The 13,977-nt window shown below is 37.9% G+C and overlaps 1 protein-coding gene across 1 annotated transcript in view; it reads left to right on the top strand.

The window, feature by feature from the left end:
• The window catches only part of PPP2R5A (protein phosphatase 2 regulatory subunit B'alpha), a 65,508-nt gene extending 52,941 nt beyond the window's left edge, over positions 1 to 12,567 (top strand). Inside the window, exons 6-13 of the mRNA XM_008701172.2 lie at positions 128 to 187; positions 1,307 to 1,415; positions 2,064 to 2,117; positions 8,309 to 8,359; positions 8,859 to 8,978; positions 9,062 to 9,189; positions 9,859 to 9,960; positions 11,376 to 12,567. Coding sequence (XP_008699394.2) covers positions 128 to 187; positions 1,307 to 1,415; positions 2,064 to 2,117; positions 8,309 to 8,359; positions 8,859 to 8,978; positions 9,062 to 9,189; positions 9,859 to 9,960; positions 11,376 to 11,508 — 757 coding nt within the window. The 3' untranslated portion in view covers positions 11,509 to 12,567. The remainder of the gene's footprint in view (positions 1 to 127; positions 188 to 1,306; positions 1,416 to 2,063; positions 2,118 to 8,308; positions 8,360 to 8,858; positions 8,979 to 9,061; positions 9,190 to 9,858; positions 9,961 to 11,375) is intronic.
• The last annotated feature ends 1,410 nt before the right edge of the window (positions 12,568 to 13,977 follow it).

Below are 13,977 nucleotides of genomic sequence, written 5' to 3'. Positions count from 1 at the left end.
GTTTCTTACAGTTGCCCTTAGGATTGATTTCTTTACCTTCCTGCCTTCTTCTCTGAGTTTAGTTTTCTAATGTTTGAGTTTTCATTACATCTATCTTTCATTACATCTATCTTTATTTTAAATTCAGGTTTATATATGAAACAGAACATTTCAATGGTGTTGCTGAACTCCTTGAAATATTAGGAAGGTAAGTCAGTTTTTTTTGTTTTTAAAGAGTTAAATAACTTTGAATGTTTTATGTATTAGACTCTTAGCTAGGGTTGGAGAAATTATTTCGTATTTTAGAGTTTAAATATAGAGCACAAGACATAGTTTCTCAACTGAATTCTTTTTATAGCTTTTAAGCGGTCAGCATATTAAAGTACTTGCCATGCAAGACATCTGTTTTAGAATAGGCTGCCTGCTTTTGAAGCTGCGGCATGTTTTATACCTGATCTTGCCAGACTGCCTCAGAAATTTATAGGATCTGATTGGGAAGAAATGAAATAAACTGTAGTGAATCTCTGATAAAGTTATAAGAATTCTTGTTGAGATATTGATAGGCCATTCCTAATCCATCTGTTCTTTTTAGAAGAATCTATAGCCTTTTAGTTTACATGAACATTTTGCCTTCCTTATTCATCACATAGCGGTATTAACTTGAGAAGATTAGGCCCCCTCTATTTATTTTATTTATTTTTATTTTTAAGATTTTATTTATTTATTTGACAGAGATAGAGACAGCCAGCGAGAGAGGGAACACAAGCAGGGGGAGTGGGAGAGGAAGAAGCAGGCTCATAGCGGAGGAGCCTGACGTGGGGCTCGATCCCATAATGCCGGGATCATGCCCTGAGCCAAAGGCAGACGCTTAACCGCTATGCCACCCAGGTGCCCCTGGCCCCTTCTATTTATAGTTAGAGAATGATTTTGGAGAAAATTCTTAATTTCAGATCTTTCAGCAAAGTAGGAGAAACTTCAGAATTTACTTATTGCTTCAGAAAATATAGAAAGTTCTAACAGCATTGTGATATTGACTCCCTGTGGCTTCAGGTAGGAGAATAAAGGCAATAATGCATAAGTAAAGTGACAGGCTTTATAGAAAATGAAGATAGAAATTATTTAGTGGGACTTTAATTGGCAGTCCCAGTTTTCTTTTGGGATCACTGAATGACTTAGAGGAACCAGACTAGTTTGAAGATGGGTAAGTGATTCAACACTTTGAATTTGATTGAAGCAGAACGCTATTCCTTATGTACTCATGGATATAATTTTTGGAAATAAAGTAGTAACTACTTAACCCTTCCCCCTGCCTTTTTTTCCCCTCCAGTATTATCAATGGCTTTGCATTGCCACTGAAAGCAGAACATAAACAATTTCTAATGAAGGTTCTTATTCCTATGCATACTGCAAAAGGATTAGCTTTGTTTCATGCTCAGGTAAGTTTCAGACAGATTTCAAGTGAAATGAATATTGTTTCAAAGGCTGATATAAAGGTAGAAAAATTCAGAAATACTAAGGCAGCAATTTTAGGTATAATTAAGCAATTTGCTTTGTAAATTGCTCAAGGCAAATTTCATTATAATTTAAAAGTATTATGATATTTAGCTTTATTAAATAAGCTCAGTGCACTTTAAGTGTAAATAATATGAGAGATTAATATCAAGTTTTCTTCTTTTCTGGTCCAGGCTTTGACTTTGAATGAGCCCCACATATCTGTAGAATGTTCCATCTAGCCTTGATAGCATAGCTGGTCACTGATTTTAGTCTCCATGAGTATTTAGAGAATAATATCCTATCAGTACAGGTATACGTGCAGAAACATGCCGAAAAACTAAAATGTTAGCTTTAGTTCTGTTTCACTTAACTTTTACATTCAGAAGGTAACTACTGAAAAAAAAGAACATCGTTTTTGACCTAGAAGTTACTTTCAAGGTTAAAAGTTACACAGTTGTATTATATTCATGTTTATGTATTGAGATAAAGTAAAATTTATTAAAATGAGGTAGTCATTTTTGTTAACTAAATATAAAAATCCTGTATCACTGTTATTCAGTAATATTTATAAACTGTTCCTTACATTTTAGCTGGCCTACTGTGTCGTACAGTTCCTGGAGAAGGACACTACGCTGACAGAACCAGTAAGTGGTCTACTTCTTTTTATGTCTCTAATCTACATTGTAGCACTTTGTGGTAGGTTTCTTTATACCCTTGTAAAGTTGTCAAACAGCAGTAGTAATATACTTTAAAGTCATTTAGAGGGAATGTTGAGTTAATCTGCGTTCAAAGAACAGTGTTGGGAGGGGGAGTTCTCACAAGTTAGAAGTTGTGTCTTGAATAACTTAAATAGAGATTAATATTAAAATATCATGGTTGAGATGTGTGATGACAGGATCCAGTGACTACAGTGAAATTTTATATGCATCTTATCTTCACTGATAATCTTTATATTCTTCATTCACTTTTTTAAAGATTTATTAATTTATAGAGAGAGTGCACACATGAGCTGGGGGAGGGGCAGAGAGAGGGAGAGAATCAATCCCAGGCAGACTCCCCACTGAGCATGGAGCCCTACTCTGGGCTCAATCCCATGACCCAAGCCGAAAATGAGTTGGCTGCCCAACCAACTGAGCCACCCAGGCACCCCTTCATTCACCTTTTAAAATTAAAACATACTGTGAGGATCTTTGGAGTTTTGTTTTGTTTTGTTTTGTTTTTAGAAATAGGATTTCCCTCTTATTAATGATAAACCACAGGATAGGGATTGAAAACATTTCCTTGCCTTTGGTGACCAAGATGTAATCTCGGAATAAGGGTTATTTATGAATCAGCATAGCAATTCAGTCTTCAAATTCTGCTGTGTGCCTACAATGAGAAGATTCAGGAGAGAATATAAATGTTATTATGAAAATTGAAGATACAAGAAAAAAAAAGATAGGGAGAAAATAGAAAAGTATGAAAGCAGACAAAACAACCTTTTAACATTGATGAAGTATGTTTTCAAGGCATCCTAAATCTAAATATTTAAACTAAGCATTCTTGAAGAATAGCAAAGGATTTGAAGGATTTAAGTAAGATTTTCTTTATTATGAAGTTACTTAGGCTATCCCTAGGCATGCTTGAAAGATTATGAACTTGTATTCTTCCTCTGACTTGAACATCCTGTAAAGGAACAAAAGATATTTTTCCATTCCCTAACACGTAGGGTTTTTGAACTTTTAGACTTGCATATCTTTCTGGAAACAGCTAAAAAACCCGTTTTTAAAGACAAATCAGGAGAATTAGAAGCCTAGTATTTACATGAAACCACATAAACCTCTAAAGTGAATTAAAACTTAATATAAATCCATGGTACCTCTCCTCAGAATTAAGACAAAACCCGTAACATAATAAAGCATGGTTCATAATAGAACTGTAGACAGATGTAATTTAAATATAAATTAATACTGGATGGATGGGGGAGAAGATAGGTGATTTCTTTTTATTTAAAGAGTAGATTGGGGAGAGGGATGATGGCCAGATGTCTGTCTTAGGTGAGCTGAATTAATGGAAATAGAAACAGGATGAGGAGGTAGGAAGGTAAATGTCCAAGTTGCAAAGGAAAATATTTTTCTATAGATCTTGCAGTTTCTACCATAGGCCATTCAGCACCCAAATTATGGCCATGATACTTGGGTTTGAGCCTTAATACTCATTCTCTAGAAACCTGGTTTTCATATCAAAGCTTCGTACAAATTATAAATAAGTCAGAGCTTTGGCTAGTTTATTACATTATTTGTGTACCCATATCTTCAGCTGAAATTATTTTATTTTCTAAAATGGAAATGATTGTTACTTCTGTTTATGAAAATAGTGTATTAATTTAGTTCACACAATACAAAATCATAAAGCACAAGTTGGAGGAAATTCCTTAAAATCTTGTCTTCTAAAAGATAACCATCTTTGGTGAATATATTCCTAGCATTTTTTCTATGCATATATATGTGTGTAAGTTAAACAGTGGGACAGTGCTGACCAGGTTTTTTCACTTCTCAGTATAATGTGGCTGCCTTTCCATATTCATTGTTTTCACTGGTAACATCAAATTCCATCATATGGATTACCATAACACACTGAATCTTCAGTTAATGGACACATGAGTAGTTGAAACATGTTGCTGGGTGAGGGGATGTTTAGGGTGTTAGAATTTTTGTGTGTCCTATCTGTGGTGCTGGTAACAACAAAAAAAAAATCTATGTGTGTATAAAAGTCCTCAGGACAGCACACCAAAAAAAAAAAATGTATATGAATTTTTTAAGTATTTAAAAAAAATTTTGGTTATCTCTACACCCAGTGTGGGGCTCAAACTCATGACTCCGAGATTATGAGTTGCATACTCTACCAACTCAGCCAGCCAGCTGTCCCATGTATGTAAATGTTTAAAAATCACTCAAATTAAAACCATGTCACTGGGTCAAAGAGTACATTGGAAATTTTAACATATTCCAAGTTGCCTTCCAAAAGGTTTGAACAATCTAATATTCCAGTCCAGAGTCTGAAGATGCCTTTCCCTCACCCTGGCCAATGCTGAATGTTAAGCTTTAAAGTTTTTGCTAGTCAAATACGTATGAAATATTATTTTTTAAAGATTTTATTTATTTGAGAGATCATGAGTGGAAGAAGGGGCAGAGGGAGAGGGAGGGGAACAAGGAGACTCCCCACTGAGGAGAAACCCTGACTTGGGGGGCTTGATCCCAGGATCCTGAGATTATGACCTGAGTCGAAGTCAGATGTTTAACCGACTGAGCCACCCAGGCACCTGATATGAAATACTATTTTAATATGCTTTTTTTTCTTATTACTACAAGGATTAAGCCATCCTTTTATTATAGTTATTGGTCATTTACATTTCTGGGTCCTTTGCCTGCGTTTAATCATTTTCCTGTTATAGTTTGTAAATAGTTTCTATCCATTTGGAGTTTCTAAGTTTGAATATAGTTTTTAATCTTTACCCTAAAGAACTAAAAAAAAAATATATGTAGTGGAATCTATTCATCATCTTGGTTTCTGGCCTTGATGTCATGCTAAGAAAAATCTTTTTTTTTTTTTTTTTTTTTAAGAGAAAGTGACGGGGTGAGGCGGGGGGATGTGGAGGGACAGAGGGAGAGGGAGAGAGAGAATCTTAAGCAGGTTCCACTCCCAGCACAGGGCCCAATGTGGTGTTTGATCTCACAACCCTGAGATCATGACCTGATCCAAAATCAAGAGTCAGATGCTTAACCAACTGAGCCACCCAGGCACCAAGAAAAACCCTCTACACCCTTTGAGATTATGAAAATATTCTCCAGTATCCTGTTATTTTATGGATTTAGTTTTTACCTATAAAAACTTTATTCCATCAGTAATAGTTTCCTAGGGCTGCCATGATGAAGTACCACAAACTTGGTGACTTAAAATAATAGAAATTTATTCTCTCAGAGTTCTGAAGGTCAGAAGTCCAAAATCAAGATGTCAGTAGGGCTGCACTCCCTCCAGATGCTCTAGGGGAGATTCCATTCCTTGCCTCTTCCAGTTTCTAGTGTCTCCATGTGTTGTGCAGCTCGTGGCATGGCTGCAGTCTCATACTGCTGCCTCTTCTATCTATCTATCCTGTGTGTCTTTCATAAGGACATGTCACTGGATTTAGGCCTACCCAGGTAATCCAGGATGATCTCATCCTGAGATCCTTAACTAATTATATTTGCAAAGACTCATTTTCCAAATAAGTTGCAAGTCACATTCATAGATTCTAGAGATTAGGACATGGACATATCTTTTGGGGGGGGGGCCACCATTTAACCCGTTACACCATTTGAAATTAAAATTTGTATGTGACAAGGGTAAAAAAGTATTAGTTTCTATTGCTATAAACAAATTATCACAAAATTTAGTGGCTTAAAACAAAACATTTATTATCTCATTGTTTATGTGAAGTATGAATCCAGGTATTACGTAGCTTTAGAGTCTCTCGGAAGGCTGCAGTCTAGGGGTTGGCCTAGGCTGGGATCTCATAGAAAGGGTTACATGAGGAAGGATCTGCTTCTGAGTCCATGTGGTTGTTGGCAGAATTCAGTTCCTCAACTGCTGTTGGACTGAGGGCCTCAAGTTCCTAGCTGGCTAGAGGTCACCCTCAGTTCCTTGTCCTGTGGGCCTCTCCAGCATATCAGCTTGCTTTATCAAAGCTTGCAAGACAAGAAGGCTCTAGAGTCTGCTAATAAGCTGGAAGTCACAATCTTTTGTAACCTACTCATGGGAGTGGTACTCTGTCCCTTTGGCCACATTCTGTTGGTTAGAAGCAAGTTACTAGGCCAGCCCAACTTGTGGGGATGGGATTACACAAGTGTGTGAATTCAGGAAGTAAGGGTCATGGAGAATCATTTTAGGAGTCTGGGTACCAACAGAGCTACATTTTTTCTTTCTAAATGGTGAGACAGCAATCCAAGTACCACCACTTAATTGGCTAATTCATCTATTTCCCATGGAACTGAAATGCCGCCATTGTCATACTAAACCCCATTTACACATGAGTGTAGATACTCCTCTATTTCATACCTCCCGTGTTTTTTTAATTAAGTAAACTTTCTACCCAGTGTGGGACGGAACTCATGACCCCAAGATCAAGAGTCGCATGCTCTTACTGGGCCCGCCAGGCACCCCTATTTCATATCTTTTTGTCAGTTTCTGTGCTATCATCTCATTTTAGTTGCTGTTATCAGTAATGCCCATTCCATTCCATTAATTCTCCCTCTCCCCCTGCAAAAAAAAAATTCTTGGTTATTTGCTTACATTTATGGATTTTAGAGTAAGTGTTTTTAGTTTCAGAAAGTAATTTAGTTGGTATTTGATTGAAATTACATTAAATGTAGGAAAAATATATATTATGCATTTGAAGTGTTTCATGATGTTCAGTAAACATTTCTTACAAATTTTACTTATGTACATTAGTTTTTGTTATGAAACGCATCTTTTATTACTGATACTTTGTTTTATAAAGGTATTGATTTTTATATATTTGGCCACATATTGAACTTTTCTACTCATTTTAGTAATTTTTCAGTTTATTTAAAATTAGGGGGTATATAATCATTATATACTTTTATATACTTAGACAAATCAGTATAATTCTGGTATTCTTGTCTGAGATTATTCATCAGATCCTTTTTAATTTACTGGATTGTCTCCAGAATAGTTTTCTTCCCAATTTTAATTTGAACGAAGGTTTATTACTAAACCAGGCTATAAAATATAACTGAACTACAACTATAACCTAAAAAGCTATCAAAGAGATATTTCCGGCACACCTGGATGGCTGTTAGTTAAGTGTCTGCCTTCGGCTCAGGTCATGATCCCAAGGTCCTGGAATCGAGCCCCATGTTGGGCTCCTTACTCAATGGGGAGCCTGCTTCTCCCTTTCCCTCTGCCTGCCGCTCCCCCTGCTTGTGCGTGCCCTGTCAAAATCTTTTTTTTAAAAAAGTGCACAAGAGTTCCAGTTTCTTAACAAAATATTTCCACAAAAGTACCAGGTCCTGGTAGTTTGCAGCTTATTTCCAAGAAATCATTATATAATAGATGATTGCTAATGGTTTCTGAGAAATTCTCTTCATCTAGCTTACTAAATTTTTATCAGACTATATATCAGTCAAATATATCAAATAACTGTTCAGAATCTTTTGAGATGATCATACAGTTTTCCCTTTTAACTTAAAACTGTAATAAGTTGAACTGGAATTTCTGGAATAAGGCATAAGGGAGCAAGTAGTAGTGTTCTGTTGATATACTGTTAACATTGTTTATTACAAACTTTTGCAACTGTCTTCAGTTAAATTCATGATCCCTTGTATTCTGGTTACCAAGATGGTGCTAGCTATGAAACGGGAAACTTTCTGATGCTTCAAACGGTTTTAAGTAACAGGAATTCTTTGTTCCTTAGTTTCTCCCTAAAATAACTTCCCTCCCTCACCCCACCCAGTCATTATCATATTTTCCTTTGTTTTCTTACTAATGTAAGTAGCACTTACTATTAAAATTACTTCTATGTTTAATGGATAATCTATGTTTAATGGAAAACCAGGGATCTCATCGTCTTGTTCATCACTGGGTTCCTAGCATCTAGAACAGTATCTGGTACAAAGGTACTCAATGTTTATTGGATTATTATAAAAGTATAAAGTTTCACAGAAAATCTGGGGATACACCTAGATAATAATATTGATCTACTTCAGAATGAATATTGATATAATCACAATTACTAAAAATTTCCTGGGGTTAACCAACTTCATTGCTTAATTTGTGCTAAACTTTTCCTTTTTTGCAGGTGATCAGAGGGTTGCTGAAATTTTGGCCAAAAACATGCAGTCAGAAAGAGGTAGGTTTTGTTCAACAAAAAAACAGTACAATTTTATTAAAATTTCTTAATCTTAGGGCTTTATTATAAACCATGCTTCTTGGGGTACCTGGGTGGCTCAGTCGGTTAAGCGTCTGTCTTGGGCTCAGGTCATGATCCCAGGGTTCTGGGATCGAGCCCACATCAGGCTCCCCTGTTNNCAGCAGGGAGCCTGTTTCTCTCTCTTCCTCTGCAGCCCCCCCCACCCCACTTTCTCTCTGTCAAATAAATAAAATCCTTAAAAACAAAAAAGCAAACATGCTTCTTTGGGCTGGCTGTGTTGTCACTGCTACCGAGCAAGAGGTGGTCTTTTTGAGAGCAACTTGGTGGGATAGCTGAACGTTATAGTAAATTGTATGTACAATCAAGACCTTAATTTTGTCCACTGTGTAATTTGTAGGTTAATCTTCTCGTTTGTAGTTTTCTATGTTAACACCATGTAATTTATGTTGTTTTTTAAAAGAAAATTTTTTTAACCTAGGTGATGTTTTTAGGAGAAATTGAAGAAATCTTAGATGTCATTGAACCCACACAGTTCAAAAAAATTGAAGAGCCCCTTTTTAAGCAGATATCCAAGTGTGTATCCAGTTCTCATTTTCAGGTATGATATTTTCAATGAGGCCATTTTTATACTATTATTTCTTTTTTCTCTTTTAGTTTTGACATTTCTAAATGTCTTCTTAGGTTGCAGAAAGGGCATTGTACTTCTGGAATAATGAATATATTCTTAGTTTGATTGAGGAGAACATTGATAAAATTCTGCCAATTATGTTTGGCAGTTTGTACAAAATCTCCAAAGAACACTGGAATCCGTAAGTCTTTTATGTTGATTGTGTTATTCTTGTATTTGTGCTTTTTGTCTTTCGATCTAACCTATACAGATTCGGAGCTTATTCCAAGGTTAACATCACAGTTCTATTCTGTTGTGTACTCGATATACATATAGTTTTATAAAACTGTAAGTATATGTATGTTCTTAGTCCTCCCTTCAGGAAGATTTGCAATTTTAAGTTGAAACCACCTAGTGCGTCACTCCGCACTGCGTTGTGGTCAGACCCAGGTGCGGAGACCAACCCAGCATCTGCAGAAGCTGCGTGAGCCTCTGCCGTTAGCGCCGTCCTGGGGAGAAGCTCCCATGCTTCAGATCACACCGGCAGTGTTCACACCGTGCACGCTTTCTAACCTCTCTAACATCCTTGTCCTACTTTCTAGTTTCTTACGCGTTACGGTAGGTATAGCTCTTTCCGGCCCTTTACTACTGTTAGCTTGAGACAGCAGGCTGTAGAGCAGACGTGAAGGTGAGTTGAAGCACGATATGATCGGATAGACTGTATCACCACTGGCTGTGTGACCTTAAGCAAACTATTTAACCCTTGCACCTTAGTTTATTATCTCTAAGATGGAATTAAGTGAATCAGCCACCATTTAGGGATGATAATGTTACATTTCCTGTGACCCCGCACTGCTAATTTTCATTTTAGGACCATTGTAGCGCTGGTATACAACGTGCTGAAAACCCTAATGGAAATGAATGGCAAGCTTTTTGATGACCTTACTAGCTCATACAAAGCTGAAAGACAAAGGTATTTGGTATTTTTAATTATCAAGTTATCTATACACTTCAGGTTAGCTGAATGTGATTCAGTCCAGTAAGGTGTCTTGCCTAAGTTAAAATTATAATGTTTAAGTCAGTTATATTAGAGACTTTCAAATTGTAATGCTCAAACTCTTAAGTCATTTCCAAATAAAAAACGTCCCCTACGGGTTAGACTACAATTTTAATGTGCATTATAAATCCTGTTTATCTCATTCTGAGCCTTAGACTTCATCGGTCTGGTAGCATCTGCATCATGAAATACAGCTGATGCCAAACTGATACAATTTGATCTATGTATTTATGAAAATCCTTTGTCCAGATGGGCTTCCATAGTGAGCTTTACTCTTCAACTGCTCTTTGCACAACAGTGTGGTAGTTTTAAGTTGCCCATTTTAACAAAGTGGTATCTTAAAGTTCAGCATAGGGGTTTGTGGTTTTTTTGGTTTTTTTTTGGTCAGAGGGAGCTCACATAATGGTATGTCTCTGGCTCAGTACTGTTGAGATTTTGTTCCTTGCAACAGTAAATATTTTAGGGATGGTAGCACATAGCAGCATTTACAAACCTGCCTTACGTCTAAGAAGTTCATTACCTGTTGTTTGGAAAAGCTGATCTCTTCTGACTATAAATTCCCAATCAGGATTTTCCTGTGGCAAGAACAAGGATAGCTCTTCTTCAGGGCCATCCTAGTCCATCAATAACTCTTTAAAAAATAGCACTTTTCAGACAGGAAAAGAAATTAGGTACATAGTTTAAACCTTAGGAAGCAATGAGGGAGAAGATGATTAGGATCACATTAAACTTGTATATTTCGTATATTTCACATAACTAAGAATAATCATATCTGCAAAAACATCTGAAGGACGTTCATGTAGTCCTTCAGAATAGTTTGGTCCAAGTTATTCAGAAGCATTTTTCTTAGAATTGAAATTAAATAGTTGAAACATAAAAAATATTTTGAATTTTGTTTTCTTACCAAACTTCAGCTTTCATTGGATGTCAAAGATACAGACTGGTTAGTGGCCAGAGAGGTGATTCTACCTGGAAGTGGCCCCAGCCTGACCTCATAGCTACCCTCCCGTCTCCATAAAAGGATGACCGTCACAGCTCTGGTGGCTGTGAGAGGGTTAGGTGAGCGAGTGAATGTGTAATAAAGCACCAGTGACAATAGCGGTCATGGATGGGAGAATATGTGGCGGAAAGCAAAGAGTAACTCAGACGTAGTAATCACTCAGGAGAGTGACAGTGAGTTTCATTAGGTCCTCCAGGTAATTGGCCTCAAATGCTTTAGTAAAGGGATTTAAGTGAAACGAGGGTGAATGTGTCCCCAGCAAACTGCCAAACAGCATGTTTCTTCGGGCTCTCAAAGGTTTCTGACTATAAAAATTTTGGTTTATCTACAGAGAGAAGAAGAAGGAATTGGAACGTGAAGAATTATGGAAAAAATTAGAGGAGCTAAAGCTAAAGAAAGCTCTGGAAAAGCAGAACAGTGCTTACAACATGCACAGTATTCTCAGCAATACAAGTGATGAATAAAAAGCCCACCACCTCCGTTGGATAGGCAGTTTTGTACACTTTTTTGAAATATGTAAAAATTATGAAACAAACCTCTCAGTATAATATAATTAAAAGGCCAACTTTTTTTCTGGCAACTGTAAATGAAAAATATGGACTAAACATAGCCCTGTGCTGTATCATGGCCGCAGTATATTGTAACCTTTGTCTAATCATGGATTTATTGTGTCACTTCTAAAGTTTCACAGAAATGAATGAACTTTATCGTCTGTGATATGAGTGAGATAATTATGGGAGTGGTAAGAATTATGACTTGAATTCTTTTTTTGATTGTGTTGCACATAGATATAGTCTGCTCTGTATATTTTTCCCTTTTATAATGTGCTTTTCACATTGCTGCAGACCTTAGTTACATCCCGGGAAAAAGAATTTCCTAAAATAAAACTAAGGTGTAATCCTTACCCTTCCCTTTGTTGCTCCCAGAAATATGATGGGGGGAGTTACCTGCCCTAAGCCTGCCTTCATTAGAGATATTACTGCACTCTGGAATTTGAGCAGAAGCTTGAATCTCCAGACTTTTTAAAGCACAAAATATAAATAAAAGCTGGGAAAGTAAACCACATTCTTCAGATGGCTCCTCATGACTATCCCCCTTCGTCTGCAGCCCCCAGCGTGATGCGGCCAGATTCAGAGGCCTCGCAGGCGAACACTGTGCCTGCCTCTCAGTTCATTCCTCCTCTTCCTCCCGAAGGCTGAAGGCAGGACCTTTCCAGTCCTCACAACCTGCCCTTCCTCCAGTCCCTCCTGACCCAGGGAAGGCGGCTCTGAGTCCCACAATGTGGTGACGCAGAGCGCTCACTGTCACTGCCTGGCTTTATTTAAAGGAAATGCAGTAGGTTCCCCTGTAGAGTTCTTGACTCTAGAGAGGTCTTATATGTTTTCACTCGGTCAAGTATTTCTCACCTCTTTTGTTATGAGTACCATTCCAATCTCTTGCAGTTGTGTGGAAAACTGTTTTGTAATGAAAGATCTTCATTGGGGGATTGAGCAGCATTTAATAAAGTCTATGTTTGTATTTTGCCTATGTTGTCTTTGCTTTTTCTGGCTGAGTTGAGGCACCCAGAAGCAGCCTGCTGCCCTTTTGTATTCGTACATACACGACTATTGCAGCCACTTACCAAAGTACATCTGTTTTATAGAATGCCTGCATAAAATGCTCAGTTTGAGGATAGCCTTTCATATTCCTTCATGTCTGTTCAGAGAATAGGTTCAAATTACCTTAAATGTCAGTTTTAATCAAAACAGACCCACAAGGATAAATCTCAAAATTTATAATAAACAGTACTTCCCTGGGTGAGGTGCAGGGAAACTGTGGCCGAGTCAGAAATTAGACATTATTGTAAACTTTCCACTCTTTTGCATTCATGAAAAACTCTAGCCTGGGTCCCGCACACGATTCCTCGGTCACTGTAAAAGCAACTCCTTTCACCCACTGCGGCCCCAGGAGAAACTCTTCCTTTTGGTACATGGCTCATATTGTAGTGTCTCCAATAGCCACCTTGTCCCAGCCACCCAGATCAACGTGCTCTTGCCAAGTCCTCCGCACTGACCCAAGGCCTGTCCGGGTTCCTGACAGCCGGGGCAGTATAGGAAGGCAAGGGCGGTCCTACTGCAGAACACAGACCAGAAGGGCAGCCCCTGCCTTGGCAGGAAGTGAAGGTTAGGTCTGAATGCTGTGGAAGGTTTATATCTCTGTCACCGAAAGCAGTCACAGCGGCCTCAGACAGGCTGCAGCTGTAGTCAGTCTTCTCTTTGACAAACTAAAAACGCGCACTTCCTAACCACCTACTTACTCTAAAGCGCATGCAAGATGTCTCTCCGCTTTCCACAGTACAGGAAATGCAGTTTCGGTACGTGCATTTGAACAACTATTAGATAGTTAAGTATTAAAGTGGTGTGTCCTCTTTAGAGATATTTTAACATGCACACGGACACGTGTTTTCCACTACTGTTAAGCTACGCCTGGCTTTGCATTTGCCTTACAAAAAAGACTTCACAGAGAGACAAGATCTAGGCCCACATCTGAATGTGCGTGCTTCTGTGGCTTAGCGAAGTACCAGGGAATATTCTTTGCACAAGTTTATCCTTAGTAATTCAATCAAATAACAGTGTCTTGCTGAGTTAGACATGAGATAAGAATGACCCCCTTGCACATTTGAGTTTTTCCTCTTTACCTAAAACCAGGTTATAAAATGCAGGAAGTGTTGCCAAGTCCTCTTTGGAAGCAGAAGGCATGAAATAATTGGAAGCTCTGGAGACGATTTCCATAACCTTAAATATCACCCCACTGCTACCATGTGAAAAATACTGAGTACTCACCTCTGTCAAAAGCCAGGCAGCAGGCTTTGAGGGTCACACCGAGAGCCCCTTTCTCAGATGGGTGCTTTTGTTGGACAGGAACAGACCACGGCTTGGTCATGGCAGCACATC

This window comes from Ursus maritimus, unplaced genomic scaffold, assembly GCF_017311325.1.
Source record: "Ursus maritimus isolate PB19 unplaced genomic scaffold, ASM1731132v1 scaffold_2, whole genome shotgun sequence".
Taxonomy (NCBI): domain Eukaryota; kingdom Metazoa; phylum Chordata; class Mammalia; order Carnivora; family Ursidae; genus Ursus; species Ursus maritimus.
The sequence above is the reverse complement of the archived record's forward strand: the minus strand, read 5'-3'. Positions and strand labels throughout refer to the sequence as shown.